The sequence below is a fragment of the Camelina sativa genome, chromosome 9, assembly GCF_030686135.1.
Source record: "Camelina sativa cultivar CO46 ecotype springtype chromosome 9, ASM3068613v1".
NCBI lineage: Eukaryota > Viridiplantae > Streptophyta > Magnoliopsida > Brassicales > Brassicaceae > Camelina > Camelina sativa.
Window position 1 is genome coordinate 40,599,217 of NC_141888.1, and position 23,175 is coordinate 40,622,391.

Genomic DNA, 23,175 nt, shown 5'->3' on the forward strand with positions numbered 1-23,175 from the left:
AGAAACAAGATATCCACCAAAGAGATACTTTAAAATGAGTGAATAAAGAGATTCTAACTTGGGTCATCGAGTCTTCACAAATTCCAAAAGTTTTACAGAAGCAAGAACCATAAACTATGTGCAACCAGCCAACAAAAAAGAGAAAGTGTTGAAATGAAAATCCGGGTTTGGTGAACGGTTAAGTGAAAGTTTACTCGACTTCAGCCAAGTAATCATCGATTTCTGCTGGTGTTAGTACCCTGCATATAACATTCTCTTTTCAGATATCGATGGCAATAACAAATATTCTTTTGATTATATTAGTTCGCAGTCTTGAACGTTTACCTGAAAACTTTGTCAGCACCGATTTTGCCAATCTCAATGTTTTTGCTCGAGATTTCTCCCTCGAAACTTTGATAACAAAGAAAGACACAAAGAGGTTTTAGGCTTTTGTAAAATTCTGATATATAGAAAGAAACTAGTGTTGGTAAAAGTTCTCACCCTTCCTTCAATGTCAATATTGCCGTGTGAATGGCATCATCAAGTTCCATATCTTCTGTGTACCTGATCAGAGTAAAAGATGTCATGACATGGTTCCAAGATCATAAACTCATCATCACAAATGGTAAAGTATTATCACCTCTTCTCAAGAAATGTCTTTGCATTCGAAACATTCTTTCCCATTGCCGAAGCTTTCCATGAGAAATATGAACCAGATGGATCCACCTAGTGAAAAATGAAAATCATGAAACAAGATGATTTATGGGTTTTACTTCAGACTTTTAGCAGGATGGTTATATTTTGTTTAATGCTCTGGATACCTGATACAGTTGTGGACCCTTGTCATCATACCCCGCCACCAGTAGAGAGACTCCAAACGGCCTAACACCACTATTAACAGGAAAAAGGAGACAATTAGAAGCCCGTTTCAGTAGTCTAGTTTATGGATACAGAATTTCTTTAACAACAATATCTCATGCCTAAATCGATCTTAAAACTAAGGTTAAAAGTGTATAGAGAGATGCTCTAAAGCTACAATCTTTCAGCTAGTAACTCCTTAAACCTTGTTGAGAATATGGGAAATGATAACCATAAAAATTTTGTAATATACAATTGACATAGTACTTACCCCGACTGAGTGAACTCTTGCATCACCGTGGCAGTTTCCCTTACAAGTTGAGTAACGGGGATGGGTTCCTGCAACAATAAAACCCCTTAAAAGTTGAAAAACTGAGCTAACAGGGTTGTGAATATGCAAGCTTATATACCAACTGGAATTATCAATCCAAACCAGCAAGGACTGAAGATTTGTCATACATGCGTTACTAGATAGTCCAGGAAAAAAAAAGTAGACAAAAAAGAAGAAGGATATTAAGATTACTTTGTACAGTCGGAGATATTGTTCAGCCTGCTTCCTACTCTTTCGCACAAGAACTCGGAAATCAGGACCCATACCACTACATAAAAGGCAATCACCAAAGTTAGCATTGAAATGATGAGGGCACTACGGAAAACGGAAAAGGTTGCTTTTCATCAATAGCACAAGTACCTAATTAGAGATACTAAGTACCCAAAACAAAATATAAAAAAACGTCTGATAAATCCAATTTCAAGCAATGAAACCAGATGCACTATGAAGAAAAAGAAGTAGGGATAGGCTGTGGAGAAGAACCTGTAAACAGTTCCAATGTTGGGAGTCAAATGTTGAATCTTTTGAACCTGAAACAGACATTAGATAAACATTAGTATCATAGGAACTATGCAACCTAGGAGGAAAGTAACAACAAGGAAAAAAACAGGCAAAGAAGGAAGAGATGATCAAGTATCAACTAACAGAGGCTTCATCAACAAGAATAGAGGGAAGTTTCTTCTCTGTTGCAATGACAACTCCGTTTGAAGCTGCAGAAAGAACCCACCACACCCACCAAGGTCATGATTATATATATATATATGAGTAGCTTAAAATCTCTCTAGCTTAAAGAAATTTCCATGAAAAGAGACCTTTGATTCCCAGAGATGTTTGGCCAGAACCAACAGCTGTTAGGGCATGTTCAATCTGAACCAGCTTCCCTGATGGGCTGTTTCATAAATATAAACCAGAAGCTAAATCAAAAACCCAGAAGAAACAGATCCAAATACTCAGAAAATGAGATGCATTTTTTTGAAGGATAGAGTTAAGTTTAGTAAACCTGAAAGTGGTGAGAGAAAACGAGTACTGACTGTCACCCATTGCAAAGCAAAGCTACCTTAAGCAATAATCTGTAAGTAAAAATCCTAAACAATTAACAAAAGTTCAAACTTAAAACCCAATACAATTATAATAAATGAAACGAAATAACGTCTGAGAAAAGTACACTGCAGCGACAAATTAACTCTCCGAAATCCGAATGAAGAATCGTAAGGGAAACAAATCAAATTCAACGATCCAATCAAGAAAGATAAGATAGCATACCTTTTGATCGAACAACGTAATGGACGCAAGAGAAAAAGAGATGAACCCAAAAAGTGAAGAATTTAAGCTTTTTAGATTTCTTGCACAAAGGGTTGCAGTGAGAGAGAGAGAGAGACTCTTCTTCACATGAGAAAAGAAAAAAAGAAGAAGAATTACGAAACGGCGACGTTTACGACTTCATACTCTACTTTGAGAAAATTAATTAATAGGATTGGTGCACAAGGCCAATTCATACAAACTTAAAGGCCCATTATAACGAAGCCCATTCTCAACCCGTATATATATTACATATCAGTGGGCGCCAACGCAACCTTTTATTGCTTCAATCAAAGGGATTTCAAAACCCTAGGCGCTCTCGAGATTTTCTCTGATTAACTCTGCGTGCGTGCGTGCGTATCTCTCAGGTAAAATTTCCGAAGACAATTATTGTATGTATATATCCACAAAAAGTATCCTAAAAGTTGTAATTGCGATCGAAACGGTTACGACAGTAGTGTTTCGCTCTATCTCTCTCGGTCGGTCGGTGATTTAATAACAACCGTGGCAAATCTATCTCTTCGTAAAAAAGGGCTTATTCTTATGTTTGATATCTGTTCTTACAGCGAGCGATTTGCTTTCCCAATACTAATAAAATTTGATTTTCGTTAGGTCTTTTTTTTCTTTCTGAAAAGTACCTCTTTAATGATGAGGAGGGGGGATGCTGTGATAAAGAAGGCGGCTACTCCGGAGGAGGCTGAGGCTGAAACATTTGTATTTTGGGACATCAAACGGTTTCCGGTTCCCCTTGGCTTTGATGCTCGTCGGATCCGTCCTTGCCTTGCACAGTTTTTGGAGAGATATGGCTACTGTGGTCCTCTCAGCATCCACGCCGTTGGCATACTAACGAACGTCCATGATGACATCCTTGAAGCTCTAACTTCCACCGGAGTCAATCTTCATTACGCCCGCTTCGGTTAGTACATCTTCTCATACCTTTCTACACTAGTAATTAAATGGTGGATAGAGAGAGAGAGAGAGAGAGCTTGAAGTCTTTTGTTTCTTCTGAAAACAGGTACCGCCAGCCTCATGGGGCTTATGCATGACTGCATTTATGATAATCCACCCCCAGCTAATATTTTGTCCATATCCGATCCGTTGGCTTTCCCTTACGCTAAGACTGGATTTAACTTGTTTGGGCCGTTTTCATATTCTTCTCTTAAGAAAGACGCCATCAGCTGGATTAAATTAATTCTGTCAGGTATGTTTTGTTTTTTTTTTTCCTGTCGTGTTGATGAAAATAACTAATCTGTTGCTGAACTTTTGACCAATTTTATTTCCCCGCAGAGTCAGCTGCACTTGAGGAAGAGGAGGAGGATACGTGCAGTGAAACATATGACTCTTCCACCTGGTCTTGCTTAATATGCCGAGATGACTGGTGCAAATATCTCTATGGCCAAGGCTATAAAAGTTTCTGCAGTCATCTCTCTTCTCCAGAACATTTAGATGAGGTAATTAGAGCATTAATTCTACTAGACAAATCCCATAAATACGTGTTTCCTCAGTAACTAAATTTTGAGTCAAATTAAACAACCACTTGCTTTGTTCTTTTCCTTTCTCACTTGTACTTTTGTTTGCCTAAATCTGATGTGCATTTGTTTCTGCAGAAGTCCACTTTCTCCACTTCCATTTTCCCATCATGTGACTTATCCAGGGTGGAGGATAAGCATCCTCCCACCCTTGTGAGGAAGGAACCAAAGGCAAGTTCTCATATCTGAAAACGCCGCTCATGTTTCTAAAATTTTAGCTTCAATAACCTCTTACTAAAAGTTTCTTTCTCACTTATGAAGATGGCTTCTCCGGAGGAGGCTTTGGCCGAAACATTTGTCTTTTGGGACATGAAACAGTTTCCAGTTCCCTCTGGCTTTGATGCTCTTCAGGTCCTCCCGTGCATTACACGGTTCTTGGAGAAATATGGCTACTCTGGTCCTCTCACCATCACTGCTGTTGGCGATCCATCACGCATACCGGGTCACATCTTTCATGCCCTCTCTTTAACCGGAATCCGTCTTTATCATGTCCCCACTAAAATACTTCGTCGCGGTTAGTTTCTTTTCATCCTTTGTACCTTTATACGACGAGTACACAAGTTTCAAGTCTTAATTTACTTTCTTCTGATTCCACAGACACCATGTCACTTATGTCTCACTGCATGTCTGAGAACTCACCCCCAGCTAATATAATGGGCATATGCGGTCCGAGAAGCTTCCCTCCTCCTCTGAGTGGATACAATATTTTCCGGCCGTTTTCGTATTCTTCTCCTCATCAAGACTTCATCCTCTGGAAAAGCTTAATTCTGGCAACCAGCCAACCAACCAGTAGAGAAACTCCAAAAGGCCTAACACCACTATTAACAGGAAAAGGAGACGGAAATTAGAAGCAAGTTTCAGCAGTTGAGTTTACCGATACAGATTTTCTCTAATTAACAACTCATGCCAAATCCCAATCTAAGAAACTAAGGTTAAAAGTGCATAGAGAGATGCTTTAAAGTTACAATGTTTAAAGCTAGTCACTCCTTTAACCCTGTTGAGCATATGGGAGATAGTAACATTTTTTGTAATATACACTTGACATAGTACTTACCTCAACTGAGTGAACTATTGCATCACCGTGGCAGTTTCCCTTACAAGTTGAGTATCCTGCAACAATAAAGCCCCCTTAAAAGTTGAATCAACTGAGCTATAACAGAGTTGTGAATATGCAAACTTATATCAACTGGAATCAATCAATCCAAACCAGCAAAGATTGAAGATTTGTCATACATGTGTTACTAGATACCCCAAGAAAAAATAAGATATTAAGATTACTTTGTACAATCGGAGATATTGCTCAGCCTGCTTCCTACTCTTTAGCACAAATCAGGATCCATACCACTACATAAAAAGGCAATAACCTAAGTTAGCATTGAAATGATGAGGGAACTAAGGAAAATGTTGCTTTTCATCAATAGCACAAGCACCTAATGAGATATACTAAGTAGCAAAAACGTCTGATAAATCCAATTTGAAGATATGAAACCAGATGCACTGTTAAAAAAAAGAAGTAGGGATAGGCTATGGAGAAGAACTTGTAAACAGTTCGAATGTTGGGAGTCAAATGCTGTATATTTTGAACCTGAAACAGACATCAGATAAACACCAGTATCATAGGAGCTATACAACCTAGGAGGAATGTAACAACAAGGAAAAAGCAGGCAGAGAAGGAAGAGATGACCAACTTACAAAGGCTTCATCAACAAAAAAAAAAAAAAGAAGATTACGAAACGGCGACGTTTACGACTTCATACTTTGATTGTAAATTACGATATACATGTACTCCAATAATTGTATGTACTTTGAGAAATTAACTGGTGGACAAGGCCGATTCATACAAACTGTAGGCCCACTATAACGAAGCCCATTCTCAACCCGTATATATATATCACATATCAGCGGCCAGCGGGCGCCCACGCAGTGTTGCTTTTTCTTCAATCTAAAGGGATTTCGAAACCCTAGGCGATCTCGAGATTCTTTCTAACCAACTCTGCGTATCTCTCAGGTAAAATTTCTCGAAGACTATTATTGTATATATGTTCCCACAAGTATCTGAAAAGTTGTATGTTGCGATCGTGGCAGTGTTTAGCTCTCGATTTAACCGTGTCAACTAAGCCTGTTAACACAAATCATTCATCCTTGAGAATCTCTTGTCATGCTTTCCCAATACTAAATTTTTATTTTATTTTCGTTAGGTTTAAAAAACAAGTCTTAGAATGATGAAGAAGGCTACTCCGGAGGAGGCTGTGGCTGAAATATTTGTATATTGGGACATCAAACGGTTTCCGGTTCCCCCTGGCTTTGATGCTCGTCGGATCCGTCCTTGCCTTGCACAGTTTTTGGAGAGATATGGCTACTGTGGTCATCTCACCATCAACGCCGTTGGCATACTAACGAACGTCCATGATGAAATCCTTGAAGCTCTCTCTTCCACTGGAATCAATCTTTATTACGCCCCTTTCGGTTAGTATCTTAATCATCCTCTCTCATGCCCATTACATTACTCTACAGCAATGGATGATGGTTAATAGAGAGTTTCTAAGTCTTTATAGTTTCTTCTGAAACAGGTTGCTCAAGCCTCTTGTCGCTTATGTCTCGCTGCATTTTTGATAATCCACCCCCAGCTAATATTTTGGCCATATGCGATCCCATAGCCTTCCCTTACCCTGCGGATGGATTCAACATTTTCGGGCCGTTTGTATATTCTTCTCCTAAGAAAGACGCCGTCATCTGGATAAGATTAATTCTAGCAGGTGTGTGTTTTTCTTGTCTCTTACTGTGCTTGCTTGTTGAAAGTAACAAGCTAACTAATCTGTTACTGAACGTATGACCACTTTTTATTTCCCCGCAGAGTCAGCTGCACTTGAGGAGGAGGAGGAGGATACGTGCTGTGAAACGGATGATTCTGCCAGCTGGTTTTGCTTTATATGCCGAAATCTTCGTGGCCAAGGCTTTAAGAGTTTCTCCACTCATTTCTCTTCTCTAGAACATTTAGATAAGGTGATTAAGCATTCTAGACCAACCAGAGAGACTTAATAACTGTTTTTTTTTTTTTTCCTTTCTCACTTGTAATTTTGATTGCCTGACCTTATTGTTTTTCCACATGCAGAGGTCCACTTACTCGGATTTCCAATCACTTGAGTATGTAGACATATCCAGGGAGGAGGATAAGCATCCTCCCACCATTGTGAGGAAGGAACCAAAGGCAAGTACTTCTAAATTTTACTTTTGTTTGCTTAAAAATTGGCCCTGCTTCAAAACCTCTTACCAAAAGTTCCTTTCTCACTTGTGAAGATGGCTTCTCCGGAGGAGGCTTTGGCCGAAACATTTGTCTTTTGGGACATGAAACAGTTTCCAGTTCCCACTGGCTTTGATGCTCTTCAGGTCCGCCCGTGCATTACACGGTTCTTGGAGAAATATGGCTACTCTGGCCCTCTCACCATCACCGCTGTTGGCGATCTATCAGGCATACCTGATCACACCTTTCAAGCGCTCTCTTCCACTGAAATCCGTCTTTGTCAAGTCAAGAAAGGTTAATTTCTTTTTTCATCCTTATACCTTTCTACATTAATGAACGACTCAAGTCTTTAGTTTCTTATGAAACAGGCGTCAGGTCGGTTATGTCTCGGTGGATTTCTGAGAACTCACCCCCAGCTAATATTTTGGGCATATGCGCCCCGACCCCGAGTGGCTTCCCTCCACCTCCGAGTGGATACAACATTTTCCGGCCGTTTTCATATTCTTCTCCTCAACAAGACTCCATCCTCTGGGAAAGCTTAATACTGGCAGGTGTGTGTTTGTCTCTCTGACAGTGTTGTTGAAATAATTCTGGCAGATTTTCATATTTTCTTCAATGCTCTGGATACCTGATACAGTTTTGGACCCTTGTCATCATATCCAGCCACCAGTAGAGAAACTCCAAACGGCCTAACACCACTATTAACAGGAAAAAGAGACGTTAAATAGAAGCATGTTTCAGCAGTCTAGTTTACCGACACAGATTTGCTTTAACAACAATATCTCATGCCAAAACCCAATCTAAGAAACTAAGGTCAAAAGTGCATAGAGAGATAGCTCTAATAAGCTTACAATGTTTAAAGCTAGTCACTCCTTTAACCCTGTTGAGCATATGGGAAATAGTAACCATAATTTTTTTTGTAATATACACTTTGACATAGTACTTACCCTGAATGAGTGAACTCTTGCATAACCGTGGCAGTTTCCGTTACAAGTTGAGTAACGGGAATAGTTTCCTGCAACAATAAAACCCCCTTAAAAGTTGAATCAACTGAGCTATAACAGGGTTATGAATATGCAAACTTATATCAACTGGAATCAATCAATCCAAACCAGCAAGGAGTCATACATGTGTTACTAGATACTCCAAGAATAAAAAGGTAGACAAAAAAAAAAAAAAAATTAAGATTACTTTGTACAATCGGAGATATTGCTCTGCTTCCTATACCACTACATAAAAGGCGATAACCAAAGTTAGCATTGAAATGATGAGGGCACTAAGGCACAAGAACCTAATGAGAGATACTAAGTACCCAAAACAAAATATAAAAAACGTCTGATAAATCAAATTTTCAAGCTATGAAACCAAAATCCACTACTAAAAAAAGAAGTAGGGATAGGCTGTGGAGAAGAACTTGTAAACAGTAAACAGTTCCAATGCTGGGAGTCAAAAGCTGAATCTTTTGAACCTATTTCAGACATCGGATAAACATCAGTATCATAGGAACTATGCAACCTAGGAGGAAAGTAACAACAAGGAAAAGCAGGCAGAGAAGGAAGAGATGATCAACTTACAAGGCTTCATCAACAAAAAAAGAAAAAAAAAAAAAGAATTACGAAACGGCAACGTTTACGACTTCATACTTAACTGTAAATTACAATATACTCCAATATTTGTATATACTTTGAGAAATTAATTGGTTCACAAGGCCGATTCATACAAACTGTAGGCCCATTATAACGAAGCCCATTCTCAACCCGTATATATATATTACATATCAGCGGGCTCCAACGCAGCGTTGCTTTTTCTTCAATCAAAAGGGATTTCGAAACCCTACGGCGATCTCGAGATTTTCTCTAACCAACCTCTGCGTATCTCTCAGGTAAATTTTCATGAAGACTATTATTGTATATATATGTTCCCACAAGTATCTGAAAAGTTGTATGTTGTGATCGATACGATTACGGCAGTGTGTCAAATAAGGCTTTGATCTCTGTTCTTTCAGTGATTTGCTTTTTCCTTATACCTAATTTTTTTTATTTTTTTGTTCGTTAGGTTTAAAAACAAGTCTTAGAATGATGAAGAAGGCTACTCAGGAGGAGGCTGTGGCTGAAGTATTTGTATATTGGGACATCAAACGGTTTCCGGTTCCCCCTGGCTTTGATGCTCGTCGGATCCGTCCTTGCCTTACACAGTTGTTGGAGAGACATGGCTACTGTGGTCGTCTCACTATCAACGCCGTTGGCATACTAACGAACGTCCATGATGAAATCCTTGAAGCTCTCTCTTCCACTGGAATCAATCTTTATTACGCCCCCTGCGGTTAGTATCATCTCTCATGCCATTACTCTACAGCAATGGATGGTTAATAGAGAGTTTCTAAAGTCTTTAGTTTCTTCTGAAACAGGTTGCTCAAGCCTCTTGTCGCTTATGTATGACTGCATTTTTGATAATCCACCCCCAGCTAATATTTTGGCCATATGCGCTCCCAAAGCCTTCCCTGACCCTGTTGATGGATTCAACATTTTCGGGCCGTTTTTATATTCTTCTCCTAAGAAAGACGCCGTCAGCTGGACAAGATTAATTCTGGCAGGTGTGTCTCCTTACTGTGCTTGCTTGTTGAAATAACCAGCTAACTAATCTATTGTTGAACGTTTGATCACTTTTAATTTTATTTCCCCGCAGAGTCTTCTGCACTTGAGGAGGAGGATATGTGCTGTGAAACGGATGACCACGCCAGCTGGTTTTGCTTTCTGTGCGAAGATCTTCGTGGCCAAGGCTTTAAGAGTTTCTCCACTCATTTCTCTTCTCAAGAACATTTAGACAAGGTGATTAAGCATTCTAGACCAACCAGAAAGACTTAATATCTGTTTTTTTCCTTTCTTACTTGTAATTTTGATTGCCTGACCTTATTGTTTTCCACATTTGTTTCTCAATCAGAGGTCCACTTACTCGAATTTCCAATCACTTGAGTATGTAGACATATCCAGGGAGGAGGATAAGCATCCTCCCACCATTGTGAGGAAGGAACCAAAGGCAAGTGCTTCTAAATTTTACTTTTGTTTGCTTAAAGTTGACCCTGTTTCCATAACCTCTTACCAAAAGTTTCTTTCTCACTTATGAAGATGGCTTCTCCGGAGGAGGCTTTGGCCGAAACATTTGTCTTTTGGGACATGAAACAGTTTCCAGTTACCACTGGCTTTGATGCTCTTCAGGTCCGCCCGTGCATTAAACGGTTCTTGGAGAAATATGGCTACTCTGGTCCTCTCACCATCACCGCTGTTGGCGATCTATCAGTCATACCTGACCACACCTTTCAAGCGCTCTCTTCCACTGGAATCCGTCTTTTTCATGCCAACAGAGGTTAATTTTTTTTTAACTATCCTTTCTACATTATTAACGGACGACTCAAGTCTTTAATTAGTTTCTTCTGAAACAGGTATCAAGTCGGTTATGTCTCGGTGGTTTTCTGAGAATTCACCCCCAGCCAATATTTTGGGCTTATGCGACCCGAGAGGCTTCCCTCCACCTCAGAGTGGATACAACATTTTCCGGCCGTTTTCATATTTGTCTCCTCAACAAGACGCCATCCTTCCTCTGTCCTTAATTCAGGGGCACTGCAGTGAAGGACTGTTACCCATTGCAGCAAATTAGTTACCTTAAGCAATCTGTAAAAATCCAAATTAACTAATATCATCCTCTAACCAGATTTTGCTAAACTTGAATCCAAAAATACACAATGATCCATCCACACTCACTATGAAGTTAAGACCAAACACAACTAGTTTAACAACTTAAGTGGAACGGAATTACGTCTGAGCAAGTACACTGAAGATATTATATCTGACAAATACTTTAATACTTAGAATGAAAAAAAGGGACAGATGAAAACGACTATCCGAATTAAGAATCGTAAGGGAATTAATTCGAATTCAACGATCAGCTCTCTCGCTCAAACTGGACACAAGAGAGAGAGATGAACCAAAGTGAAGATTTTTTAAGCTTTAATAAGATTTTTGCAGTGAGAAACTTCAAAGAGAAGCAAAAAAAAGAAACCGAAACGGCGACGTTTACAACTTCACACTTACTATAAATTACAAAAACACTCCAATATTTAAGATCTAATTACAGTTTCGACCACATTATTTATTTAACTACCCTACTCTCGCTTCCGCGACAGACTGAGTCTTGGTAAATAAACTATTCCACTTCTTCTTCTTCTTGTAGCAGTTTCTTAGTTCCCGAAATTGAATGGAAGAATCATCGGAATACGCGTTTCAGTGCTTCTTTTGCTGATTCTTGGCGAAAATTTTTGCTCCTTTAATTTCTCCACTTTGTTTATTCAGTCTGGTGGTTCTGTTAATCTCTCGATATCGAACACCTTCTAAATGCTTTCGAAGAGTAAGAGAGATGTCTTAGATGTTATCAGATTCTTGTTTACTACTAATTCAAGCTTCATCAGAAACACGGGTTTCAGAATTCCTTTACCTGCTACTTTTACCACCAAGTGTTCGACGTTATGCCTGAACGGACCTGAAGAATGCATTGAGGATTCTGAGCTCTCGGTTGTATCATCTAATCACATAAATATTAGTCCTTCACAAGTTTTACGAAGATGGGGTTGTGATGATGATGAAATATCAAAGCTTTTTACTCGCAGGCCTGCTTTGCAGAGAGCCAATGTTGCTCAGCTGGAGTTTAAGTTAAGTCTTCTTAAGCCACTGGGGATCACGTCTTCAGACCTTGTCAAGATTGTTAACTGTCGTCCAAGGTTCTTTAGCTGCCGTATTCACCTTGTCCTTGATGAAAGAATCAACTACTTCATGGAGTTTTTGGGGTCAAAGGAGGTGTTGCGCAGAGTCATTATCAGGAACCCGTCACTCATGTTGTATGACCTTGATGACAAGATCAAACCTGCTATAGAGTCTTACAAAGAGTTGGGCTTTAGCCAACAGGATCTTGTCTCAATGTTGATATCTAGACCCACGTTGATCCCGAGAACAAACTTTAACAAGGAGAAGTTTGGGTACATTCAGAAAACTGGGGTGACAAGAGAATCCAAGATGTTTAAATATGTTGCAACACTCATCGGGGTCTCGAGGATGGAGACAATCCAAGAGAAAGTTGGAAACTTTGAAAAGTTTGGCTTCTCGGAAGAAGAGATTTGGCATCTTTGTGGGAAATGTCCAGTTCTTCTCACTCTCTCAGTTGAGAAAGTTCAGAGAAACATGACTTTTGTTATAGCCTCGATGAAACTTCCAGCTCATTCGGTGTTTAAGCACCCTTGTTTGCTTCTCCTTAACCTCGAGACTCAGCTAAAACCTCGTGCGGATCTTGTTAAGAGAGTCTTGGAAATGAGTTTAAAGCCACTCGTAAAAGAAGTGAACATTTTCACAGCGCTGAGGATGAGCGAGAAACGGTTCTTGAAGGTTTATGTAATGTGTCATCCACAAGATGTTGCAGACGAGCTGATGGAGTTTTATGAGAAATCCAAAAACATGAAACGTTTGGCTGAGAAATCCAAGAAATTCATCCGTAAAGGGTTCCCCTTTTGAATCTCTCTCTTTTTCATTAGTTTCTCTGAATTTGTTCATTACAGATGTAACATTGTGTAAAATTTTCGATCTTCCCAATCTTGTAGAAGGTCCACATTGCAAATTATGGTGTTCTAATAAGGAGCTTTATATAATGGTAAATCATTTGGCTTGGTTTGATGCGGTTATTATTGAGGTTATTTGGTTTGGTTAGCTTTGTGTTACGGTTTGGCTTTGTGTGACAGGAATATCCATTAGAATATCCTTTTTCTATCTTATCTTTATGTTAACGGATACATTACAATGTATACCGGTTTATGCTTTTGGTTTACTTATTTTGAGACCGGTTTGTGGTCCAAACAACTAGTATGTAAGGCACTCAGTGTCATTTCAGGAAACCTAATCAATCAGTATTATCCTTATTCTTTCCTTTCTCTCTCTTCCATCATTATCGTTGGCGGTGCCCTTGCTTGCTTTCATCACTCGAATCCAGTTCTTTAAGGTGCTCTCTCTTTCCTTCGATCACCTTTCAGCTCTGTTTTCACTATTCTTAGGTTTCTTGGTGAAATCCTAGAGTAGATTTATATCACTGATTTGTTACTGTCACATTGGTATCAGAGCTTCTCAATCCTCGGACCAAAGCAGCCATGGCCGATGCTACGCGACTACAAACCATGAGCAAGCAGATTGAGGACCAGAGGCAAACAACCGATGACATCAAAACTCAAATAGCGGAGCTGGTGAAATCTCAGACCGATCTGGTCAGATCTCACGCCTCAATAGAGTCCATGGTGCAGAAGTTACTTTCGCAGTCTACTGGCCAAACTAGCGGTACCGCGGGTTCTCCGACGACGATGCCCGGTGAGCTAACAGCGGCGTCCCAACAGATACGACCTCCGGATCCTCCAGATTTGTCGAACGAAGGTCTCGCATCCTCTGGTAAGCGACCCATGGGTTGCGACCGTACAACAACTCAACAAACGATTCCGCACGGCCTATCCACACGCTTGACCAAGGTAGGCTTTCCGGTCTTCGACGGCACGTCGTTAAAGGATTGGGTCTATCGGTGCGAACAGTTCTTCCACCTTGACCACACTCCTGCGGAGGGAAAAGTTCAGCTAGCTTCTATTTACATGGAAGGGAAGGCGATGCAATGGTTTCAAAACTACCTGAACAACCGTTTCGGTGTGTTCCCATCCTGGTCTGAGTTCATTATGGCATTGTCTAAGAGGTTTGCGGAAGCGTATAATGATCCTCTATCAGCCTTAGTGAGCTTAAAGCAATCAAGTGATTCAGTGGAGGTTTTCCTGGAAAAGTTTGAAGATGCTCTAACCAAGCTATCCTTACCAGACCAACATGCCCTGAGTATCTTTTTAACCAATCTAAACCCCCAACTCGCTTTACATGTGCGCCAGTTCGAGGTGACCGACGTAGCTGATGCTGCTCGACTCGCAACCCTCCACGAAGCCTACCTGACCCACTCTCAGCCGAAACAATCTCGAGCTCCCTTCAACCCATTTCCCAAGACAAACACATCACCCCACTACAAAAATCCAAACACAGCTCCTTTACTACCCTCGCCTAAACCAAACAACTTCTCCAAACCAACGGAAAAGCTCCCAAGGAAGTATTCCTACCAGGAAATGCAAGAGCGAAGAACCAAGGGACTCTGTATGTTCTGTGATGAACCGTACTCACCTGGTTATCACTTGAAACACAAGAGATCTCAGATATTTGTGGTAGATGTCGAGGAAGATGAATGCATTGAGGGGGAGGAGTTAGTTACGAATCACTCAGATGAAGCAGCGGAAGAAATAGTGGAATCAGGCCCAGTCATCTCAGTGAACGCGCTGAAGGGCACTTCCAACTTCACATGTAAGATTATGACTGCTCAATATGGTAAGCGTAAGCTTCACGTTTTGGTAGACCCAGGAAGTACACATAGCTTCCTTAGCTTAGCAGTAGCTAACGAGGTGGGAAGTCTCTTGGAGCCTATCAAACCTATCCGCGTGATTGGAGCTTTCGGCGGCACCATCATCTCCAAGCATAAATGCTCCTCCTTCTCGTGGAAGATGCAGGGCTACACTTTTGTTACGGAGGTCAGGCCAATACCCCTGGACTGCTATGATCTGGTCCTCGGAGTACAATGGCTGGTGACTCTCGGTCCAATTCTATGGGACTTCCTGAACCTGCGCATGGAGTTCAAGGTTGATGGTACTAAGTATGTGCTGCGGGGAACCAAGACAATCTGCAAAGAGGTCAAAGGGAACAATTTGGACAAAATCATCCAACAACCTGCTTCAACCTCACAAATTGCCCTCTTACAAGTTCGACTGGTCTCCGACTCACCGGATCAACCACCATTGCAACCCGAGGCTCTATTTTCGCATATTTCCACGCACCAGTCCACAATGGCTGATGACCCCTCGTTACAGTACTTACTCGCATCTTTCAATGACATCTTTGAAGAACCGTCGGGCTTACCACCATTTCGAGAAGGGTTTGATCACAAGATACCTCTGACTGCAGACGCAAACCCGGTGAACCTCAGGCCCTACCGTTATTCCTCATTGCAGAAAGACGTCATAGATCAAATGGTGAAAGACATGGTGATGCAAGGAATAATACGGAGTAGCACCAGTCCTTATGCCTCGCCCATAGTGCTGGTTAAGAAAAAGGATGGCACATGGCGTCTATGCGTGGATTACCGCGGCCTCAATAAACAAACCATCAAAGATAAGTACCCTATTCCACTGTTAGAGGACTTACTGGATGAGTTAGGCGGAGCAAAGTACTTCTCTAAGCTAGACTTGCGAGCTGGTTTTCACCAAATAAGAATGTCGCCAGAAGATGTGTACAAGACAGCATTTAAGACTCACGCGGGTCATTACGAATACCTCGTGATGCCTTTCGGCCTCACAAATGCACCGTGCACATTCCAGGGGTTGATGAATCATGCTTTTCAGGAAATCACCCGGAAGTTCCTGCTAGTGTTCTTTGACGATATCTTGGTGTACAGCACCACTTGGGAACTGCACCTCCATCACCTGCAACAGGTCTTCATCATCCTGCGTGGTCAACAGCTTTTCCTGAAGCCGTCAAAATGTACATTTGGAGCTACAATGATCGAATACCTTGGTCATTTCATCTCTGCTGAGGGAGTACGTACTGATCCGAATAAAATAAGGGCAATAGAACAGTGGCCTACTCCAGTAAACCAGAAACAACTACGGAGTTTCCTTGGTCTGGCTAACTATTATCGACGGTTCATCCAGGGTTATGGGGTCATCGCTAGAGCTCTCACCAATCTGTTAAAGAAAGATGGGTTCCTGTGGAGCGAAGAAGCTGACAAGGCTTTCCACAACCTCAAGAAAGCTCTTTCCACTTCACCAGTCTTAGCGTTGCCAAACTTTGATAAGGTGTTTGTGGTCGAGACTGACGCTTCTAATGTGGGAATTGGAGCCGTACTGATGCAAGATCACCACCCAATATGTTTCATCAGTCGAGCCTTAGGCCCCAGGCATCAATCGTTATCAGTCTATGAAAAAGAACTTCTCGCGGTGGTTCATGCTGTACAAGTCTGGAACGCCTACCTAGCTCATCGACCTTTCATAATCAAAACAGATCAGAAGAGCCTCAAATTTCTCTTGGATCAAAAGGTAACCACTCCATTCCAACATATGTGGCTGTCTAAACTAATGGGTTATACTTTTGAAATTCAGTATAAAGCCGGCAAGGAGAATCATGCTGTTAATGCCCTGTCACGCGTAACCGGGTCGCAGTTGTTGCATATCACCCTGTCACAGGCTCACGAGGGTTTCTTCGACTCGCTAAAGCTTCTGTGGGAAACTGATGCAAACCTGCAAAAGATCATCACTGAGCTCAAAACCAAACCATCGTCTCATCCCTCTTACTCCTTCACCAATAACGAGCTGAGGCGCAAGGGTAAACTTGTGGTTGGTAATGATGTCGATGTTAAGACTCGGATCTTCAAATGGTTACATGATTCAGCAGTGGGCGGTCACTCAGGTCGTGATGCGACTCTACAACGTGTCAAATCCCTGTTCTACTGGCCTAAGATGAGCCTTGAGGTTCAGAACTATGTGCGCAACTGCAACACCTGTCAGCGGAACAAGTACGACCCAGCTGCTAAACCAAGTTTGCTGAATCCTTTGCCCATCCCTAAAGGAGTTTGGGAGTCCATCAGTTTAGACTTTGTGGAAGGACTACCACCATCTTGCGGAAAACATTGCATATTGGTTGTTGTCGACAGGCTAAGCAAAAACGCTCACTTCCTCCCTCTATCTCATCCATACACAGCTCTGGATGTTGCGCAGCTTTATATGGATCAGGTTTTTAAGCTCCACGGCATGCCTAAGGATGTTACCAGTGACCGGGACCCTACCTTCCTGAGTGAAATCTGGCGAGAGATGTTTCGCGTCCATGGCACCGACCTCCGGTTTTCAACATCGTACCACCCTCAAACTGATGGTCAGACGGAGATAACCAACAAGACACTGGAAACATACCTGCGTTGCATGATATCTGAAGCCCCAGAGACTTGGAGTAAATGGCTACCTCTTGCGGAATGGTGGTACAACACCACATATCACACTGCGATCCGATCCACACCATTCGAGATAGTATATGGTCAACCTCCACCATTGCATTTACCTTATCTCCCTGGTGAGAGTTCATCTACTGTGGTTGACCGCAGCTTGCAGAAACGAGAAGAGGTGATCAACATGCTCAAGTTCCACTTACTCAGGGCTCAGAACAGGATGAAACAAGCGGCTGACTCTCATCGCTCAGATCGCGAATTCAAGCTGGGTGACTTCGTCTTCCTTAAGCTCCAACCTTACCGTCAAAACTCACTTAAGTCGAGGAATATGCCCCACAAGCTATCTCCAAGGTTCTACGGTCCTTTCGAGGTCATTGACAAGGTTGGTACAGTCGCATATAAGCTAAAGCTCCCTGACCACGCTGCTATCCATGACGTCTTCCACGTCAGCCAACTCAAACTCTGCCCAAACCCTCCATCTGACGCCCCACTGCTCCCTCAATACCTACTTGACATCGGGACTGCACGGGAACCAGAAGCTGTTCTTGATAAGAAGATAGTCAAGTATCGCAATAAAGCAGTAACAAAGGTCTTAGTCCACTGGAAGGGTTCCACACCAGAAACAGCTACTTGGGAATTCTACCAAGACTTCATCAACAAGTATCCTACCTTTGATCCTTGAGGAAAAGGATGCTTCAGAATATCCATTAGAATATCCTTTTTCTATCTTATCTTTATGTTAACGGATACATTACAATGTATACCGGTTTATGCTTTTGGTTTACTTATTTTGAGACCGGTTTGTGGTCCAAACAACTAGTATGTAAGGCACTCAGTGTCATTTCAGGAAACCTAATCAATCAGTATTATCCTTATTCTTTCCTTTCTCTCTCTTCCATCATTATCGTTGGCGGCGCCCTTGCTTGCTTTCATCACTCGAATCCAGTTCTTTAAGGTGCTCTCTCTTTCCTTCGATCACCTTTCAGCTCTGTTTTCACTATTCTTAGGTTTCTTGGTGAAATCCTAGAGTAGATTTATATCACTGATTTGTTACTGTCACACTTTGGTTTAGTTCAGATTAGTTAAACCGGAATAGAAAAGTATGAAACACACAAAACGCGACGAACCACGTTTTGTGAAACGGCCGAAGACGCCGTAGACTAAACGTGTCTCTCTTCCTGACCCCGTACGTGGCGGCAGTGACAAAATACTCTTTTAATAAAAAGGTTTCCAAAGCTGCAACCTTTTTTGGGTTTAGTAGTTGAAGAGAGAATCAATCTGACCTGACATCAAAAATTTGGCGTCTTTCTAAGCCAACACATCTCTCTCTGCATTGTATTTGAGAATTGAGGTGATATGGCCTCGACCCTTTTCTCCAGAAGTTTCTTGGCTGCTACTCACCGCCTGATTACTCCTCCTCTGTCTTCTCTTCTTCCCCAAACGTCCGCCGCCGCCTTTCTCACTGTAAGTCGAAATCGAATTTTGATTCGCGATCCATTCTCAATTGTCCATTCGTTCGTTTCATTGCTGCTTTAGCTTCTCTGGGTTCTGATTCGTTCATCGGTTTGTGAAAATTATGTAAATTGCTCAACTTGGTTCTCTGTTTATGAAATCTGACTGTTTTGCATTTCTTGTGTGTGTTGTGATGGTAATTGCAGAAGAGAGCATTCTACTCTCATCAATTAGGCGTTGCTTCTACAGCCTATAAATCAACCGCATGGGCTCGTCGAGCTATGGCTTATACTGGAGTTGGTACAAAAGCCGGTTACTCTACATCATCCATATCAACCAGTGAACCTGTTGTATCTGTTGATTGGCTTCACGCTAATCTTAGAGAGCCTGATTTGAAGGTGACTTCCCTTGGTGCTTGTTGACTTCTTGAATACATTTTTCTGCCATACTCAAACTTAACCTGGTCTCAATCATGCTCAGGTTTTGGATGCTTCGTGGTACATGCCAGATGAACAGAGAAATCCGATCCAAGAATATCAGGTGAGAGTATGAGCAAATTTATTATTGAGAAGCTCTTGGATTTCACAAGTGGATTAGCGCAAGCACTCTTAAGTAGTGGAGTTAGTACACTACTTGATACTGACGGACTTACACTGATCCTCTCCTATAGGTTGCTCATATACCCCGCGCTCTCTTCTTTGATTTGGATGGAATATCAGATCGAAGAACTAGTGTAAGTATCACCATCTTTTCTTTTACGGAAGATGTACCCGTGTACTTTACTTTGAAGTTCTCACTTCACACTGATATCGATTTTATGAATAAGTGTCGATATATATATATATTATGTTCCTTTGCTGGCATTTTCAAGATAGTGTGTATACAGCATATAGCTGTTTCTTTAGTGAGATCAAATGATAAGTCTTCATTATTAACATATATGTTATCATGAGTTTTCATTAAGACTTCCTTTTGGCTCGATCTTATTTGTAACACAGTCATCTTAAGTATTCTATGATATATCAACTACTTGCTACAGTTGCCACATATGTTGCCCTCTGAGGAAGCTTTTGCTGCGGGTTGTTCTGCACTTGGAATTGATAACAAAGATGGAGTGGTTGTTTATGATGGAAAGGGGGTCTTTAGTGCAGCCCGAGTATGGTGGTGAGTTATGGTTCTCATTTGTTCTTCAAATCCTTTTGCTTTGTTTGGTGTCTTTTTTCAGTTTTTGTTAAAATTGATATGTGCTTCTTTTCTTTACCCTTAAATAGGATGTTCCGAGTTTTTGGACATGACAAAGTTTGGGTGCTCGATGGAGGTCTACCAAGATGGCGTGCGTCAGGTTATGATGTTGAATCTAGTGCATCAGGTGATGCTATTTTGAAAGCTAGTGCCGCAAGTGAGGCCATAGAGAAAATCTATCAAGGACAAACCGTAAGTTGTTCTTTTGGATAATGGTTTTGTAGTTCGTAAATCTCTAGATTCATGATGAGGTTTTAGCAGGAAATATATGTTCTTTCGTTGTATAAATTTTCTCTCTCGTGGTTGCACAGGTTAGTCCAATAACCTTTCAGACAAAGTTTCAGCCACATCTAGTGTGGACACTTGATCAGGTTGGCATTTCCTGAATGGTTTGTCTTGGCTTTATTGCTATATGATTTAATTATTCTTCAATCATTCTGTCTATTGAACCATAAATTTTAATCTTCGTAAGAGAATCCTAAAGATGACTCAACTTCAAGTTCTTTCAGAATTGTGATTGTGACAATATTAAAGCTACTAAAAGTTTCAGTATGTTGGTATATTGATGTCTGTAGATACCTGGTTTTGAGTTTGCGTTTGTGTTCTAATAACTTGTTCAGATTATTTTATGTCATGATTCTTACTTTATGTCGCGACTCTCTTTGGTGAATTTACAGGTCAAGAACAATATGGAGGATCCGACTTATCAACACATAGACGCTCGTTCCAAAGCCAGGTACTATGACTTGCCAAGCTTTTACTTGTGTGGAATGATGATTTAGTACACTTCTTATTCCCTTCGTACTAAGTTCTTACTCGATGTAGCTTTTGATTATTTTACGGTTTCGCAGGTTTGATGGTACTGCTCCAGAACCCCGTAAGGGAATAAGAAGTGGGCATATACCTGGAAGCAAATGTGTCCCTTACCCTCAGGTAAACCACGCTAGAGAATTTGTTTTCAACCCTCACTTCCTCTGCATCTTGTCCCCAGCGTTAAAGTGATAAAAATTTCTTCTTTTCTGCAGATGTTTGATTCTTCGCAAACACTGTTACCAGCAGAAGAGCTAAAAAAACGATTTGAACAAGAAGGTAAACTATTTCATCATCATCTCCACTTGAAGAATGGTTCACAATCTTATTTTTTTATATATATGATCTCGGCTTTTTGTTGTAGATGTCTCATTGGACAAGCCTATTATGGCCTCGTGTGGGACCGGCGTATCAGCTTGCATCCTGGCAATGGTAACTCCATTTCTTATTTGAGATTATATATAAACGGAGAGGAGACTGACTTGGTGACTTTCTCTGTTAGGGGCTTCACCGGCTGGGGAAAACGGACGTGCCGGTCTATGATGGGTCGTGGACTGAATGGGCGACACAACCAGATTTGCCCATAGAGGGTGATGAATCTTCTTCATGAAAGTCTCCACGGTAAAGACTAGCGACAAGATTACAAGCCACAGAAGAAAATAATAATGATGTTTAACTTGAGGAAATGGCTTGAAGTAATCAAAAATCCAATTGCTGGCTTTAAATTTGCCTCCACCCTCAACTAGAAGAGGACTGTATTTATAGAACTTGGTTTTTTCTTTTTCTTTTTTTTGTTCTGGATCCATCTTCCGAATAAAATCAAGAAACAGAATATTGTTTATGATTCTCAAACAGAGATCTTGAGGCTATAATAAACAAGTTTTTTCAGCATATGCTTTAGATAACAAACAACACATGGGTGTAACTAGTAATCTATACTATTAAAAAGGAAGCATTTTTAATAAAAAGACATAGGGTTAGACATTATTACAATGAAATGCCACTGAAAACAGAATAAGAATATGTATAAATGGTGTATCCAAACAGATATTACATGGGTTACATTTAGCAAAAAAAATTGGAGCCAAACAGTATCTTATCCGGATCTTGTATCAAAGAGTCTTCTGCCGAAACTATAATTTAGGAAACAACAATCACGGAAATTTAAAATTAAAAACGTGAATAAATTTAATAGCTTTCTCAATTTAAAGAGTTTCCAAAAAGTTGTTGTCGAGATAACAAGATTTTAGGAAACAAAAATTAGAAAAATATAATTTGTTGCCATAGTATTTATATAAAGAGATCTCAATCTTTAGAAATTATTCTAATTATCATACAAAACCGTATTATTAGTGATTTGATTGATTATGATTAGGAAATCTAATTAAATACTATTATGATTCTAACCAAAAAAAAACTAAATGGTAAAGATTTAATTACTTGCTTAATTATGCAATATTTTAAATTATACTAATGAATATACCTTTAACCCTATCTAATCGTAGTCTCATTTCAAAATGTTATAAATGATTACCAAAGAGAAAATATTTGCAAGAAACAATTAAATGATTTACTTGAATATTTGATCAGATTTGGATAGTTTCAAGAAAATACTCCTGAAATTTTAGGAAAATTTGAATTATTGATTCACTAAAAATACTGATTAAAAGATACAGTATTTAATCAAGATATGCTGTTAATTCAGTTTTTTTTTTGTGTGTGAGCAATTAACGTAATATGTAATTAAGAATTTATTTTTTAAGATTTTGATCCTTCTAACCCTAATTATCTTTGAGCTATATATATATATCTTCTTAAAGTTACACACACTACATAAATCGTTTTATAATAAATATTTTCATCAGCCTCGGAAAAAATTAACGATGCAGAGCTTGGAATATGAGTGTGCAAAGGTTTTAGAAAAGAAAATGGCAAATGATGAAATTTATAACTCTGAGTAAGTAAATCATGTGAAACGCTTTTGTAGCTTTGTTACTGAAGGAGATCTATTAAATATATCTTATGTTGTTTCCTCTCATATGCCTACATATAAGATTTCAATGAGATCTTTATCTAGAGTGAATCATCCCATGAATCCTAATTCATGATGCAACAGTTGAATTATTTATTTGTCAATAAAAATGTACTTCTCTAACTCAAAAAAAAGTCATGTAATTTTTGTTTGTTTCTTATTTACATGAAAACATTTCTAATATATTTATGCTTGAATAAGCAAGTATATTGGATTGAAGTCATTTGAAGCCACTTGAACAAAACTGAGAATATTATCTTAAGAGAAAATTCCATAACATGTAAACTATGTCACACCTTTTGAAAAG

General features: G+C 40.1%; 6 protein-coding genes across 10 annotated transcripts; 5 read left to right on the forward strand and 1 right to left on the reverse strand.

Moving 5' to 3' along the window:
• Positions 1-12: 12 nt before the first annotated feature.
• On the reverse strand, positions 13-3,490 carry LOC104714204 (proteasome subunit alpha type-2-B). Of its 3 annotated transcripts, XM_087466144.1 has the most exons (13): positions 3,106-3,490; positions 2,432-2,551; positions 2,169-2,238; positions 1,981-2,057; positions 1,814-1,878; positions 1,652-1,698; positions 1,361-1,436; positions 1,109-1,176; positions 801-870; positions 620-705; positions 481-543; positions 325-390; positions 13-239 (listed from the first exon to the last, which is right to left on the reverse strand). In XM_087466144.1, the coding sequence occupies exons 3-13, from the start codon at positions 2,207-2,209 to the stop codon at positions 191-193; spliced, it is 708 nt and encodes a 235-aa protein (XP_087322270.1). In that variant the 5' UTR covers positions 2,210-2,238; positions 2,432-2,551; positions 3,106-3,490; the 3' UTR covers positions 13-190. The 3 variants fall into 3 exon arrangements, with proteins under 3 accessions (XP_087322270.1, XP_010429790.1, XP_010429791.1); XM_010431488.3 differs by lacking the exon at positions 3,106-3,490 and having other exon boundaries at positions 2,432-2,651; XM_010431489.3 differs by lacking the exon at positions 3,106-3,490 and having other exon boundaries at positions 2,169-2,253; positions 2,432-2,604.
• Positions 2,748-5,077, forward strand: LOC104714205 (uncharacterized). The gene is made up of 7 exons (XM_019230288.2): positions 2,748-2,835; positions 3,080-3,383; positions 3,483-3,668; positions 3,755-3,918; positions 4,075-4,167; positions 4,258-4,510; positions 4,594-5,077. Exons 2-7 carry the CDS (start codon positions 3,113-3,115, stop codon positions 4,842-4,844), a joined length of 1,218 nt encoding a protein of 405 aa, XP_019085833.2. The 5' UTR covers positions 2,748-2,835; positions 3,080-3,112; the 3' UTR covers positions 4,845-5,077.
• An 829-nt stretch (positions 5,078-5,906) lies between these two features.
• LOC147939327 (uncharacterized) lies at positions 5,907-8,287 on the forward strand. 2 transcript variants are annotated; one of them, XM_087466146.1, is made up of 8 exons: positions 5,907-6,004; positions 6,195-6,462; positions 6,567-6,752; positions 6,851-6,999; positions 7,109-7,204; positions 7,294-7,531; positions 7,606-7,788; positions 7,875-8,287. In XM_087466146.1, the coding sequence occupies exons 2-8, from the start codon at positions 6,216-6,218 to the stop codon at positions 7,928-7,930; spliced, it is 1,155 nt and encodes a 384-aa protein (XP_087322272.1). In that variant the 5' UTR covers positions 5,907-6,004; positions 6,195-6,215; the 3' UTR covers positions 7,931-8,287. The 2 variants fall into 2 exon arrangements, with proteins under 2 accessions (XP_087322272.1, XP_087322271.1); XM_087466145.1 differs by having other exon boundaries at positions 7,901-8,287.
• A 742-nt stretch (positions 8,288-9,029) lies between these two features.
• LOC147939328 (uncharacterized) lies at positions 9,030-10,987 on the forward strand. The gene is made up of 7 exons (XM_087467816.1): positions 9,030-9,119; positions 9,293-9,559; positions 9,645-9,830; positions 9,923-10,065; positions 10,178-10,273; positions 10,363-10,600; positions 10,677-10,987. Exons 2-7 carry the CDS (start codon positions 9,313-9,315, stop codon positions 10,889-10,891), a joined length of 1,125 nt encoding a protein of 374 aa, XP_087323942.1. The 5' UTR covers positions 9,030-9,119; positions 9,293-9,312; the 3' UTR covers positions 10,892-10,987.
• Positions 10,988-11,388: 401 nt separating this feature from the next.
• Positions 11,389-12,959, forward strand: LOC104714207 (transcription termination factor MTERF8, chloroplastic-like). Its single transcript, XM_010431491.2, has one exon. The coding sequence runs from the start codon at positions 11,626-11,628 to the stop codon at positions 12,790-12,792; it is 1,167 nt and encodes a 388-aa protein (XP_010429793.1). The 5' UTR covers positions 11,389-11,625; the 3' UTR covers positions 12,793-12,959.
• Positions 12,960-18,160: 5,201 nt separating this feature from the next.
• On the forward strand, positions 18,161-21,727 carry LOC104714208 (thiosulfate/3-mercaptopyruvate sulfurtransferase 1, mitochondrial). 2 transcript variants are annotated; one of them, XM_087466538.1, is made up of 13 exons: positions 18,161-18,287; positions 18,405-18,796; positions 18,991-19,182; positions 19,265-19,324; positions 19,455-19,517; positions 19,824-19,948; positions 20,056-20,218; positions 20,338-20,397; positions 20,704-20,762; positions 20,878-20,959; positions 21,052-21,115; positions 21,201-21,268; positions 21,339-21,727. In XM_087466538.1, the coding sequence occupies exons 2-13, from the start codon at positions 18,689-18,691 to the stop codon at positions 21,444-21,446; spliced, it is 1,152 nt and encodes a 383-aa protein (XP_087322664.1). In that variant the 5' UTR covers positions 18,161-18,287; positions 18,405-18,688; the 3' UTR covers positions 21,447-21,727. The 2 variants fall into 2 exon arrangements, with proteins under 2 accessions (XP_087322664.1, XP_010429794.1); XM_010431492.3 differs by having other exon boundaries at positions 18,187-18,287; positions 18,410-18,796.
• Positions 21,728-23,175: the final 1,448 nt, after the last annotated feature.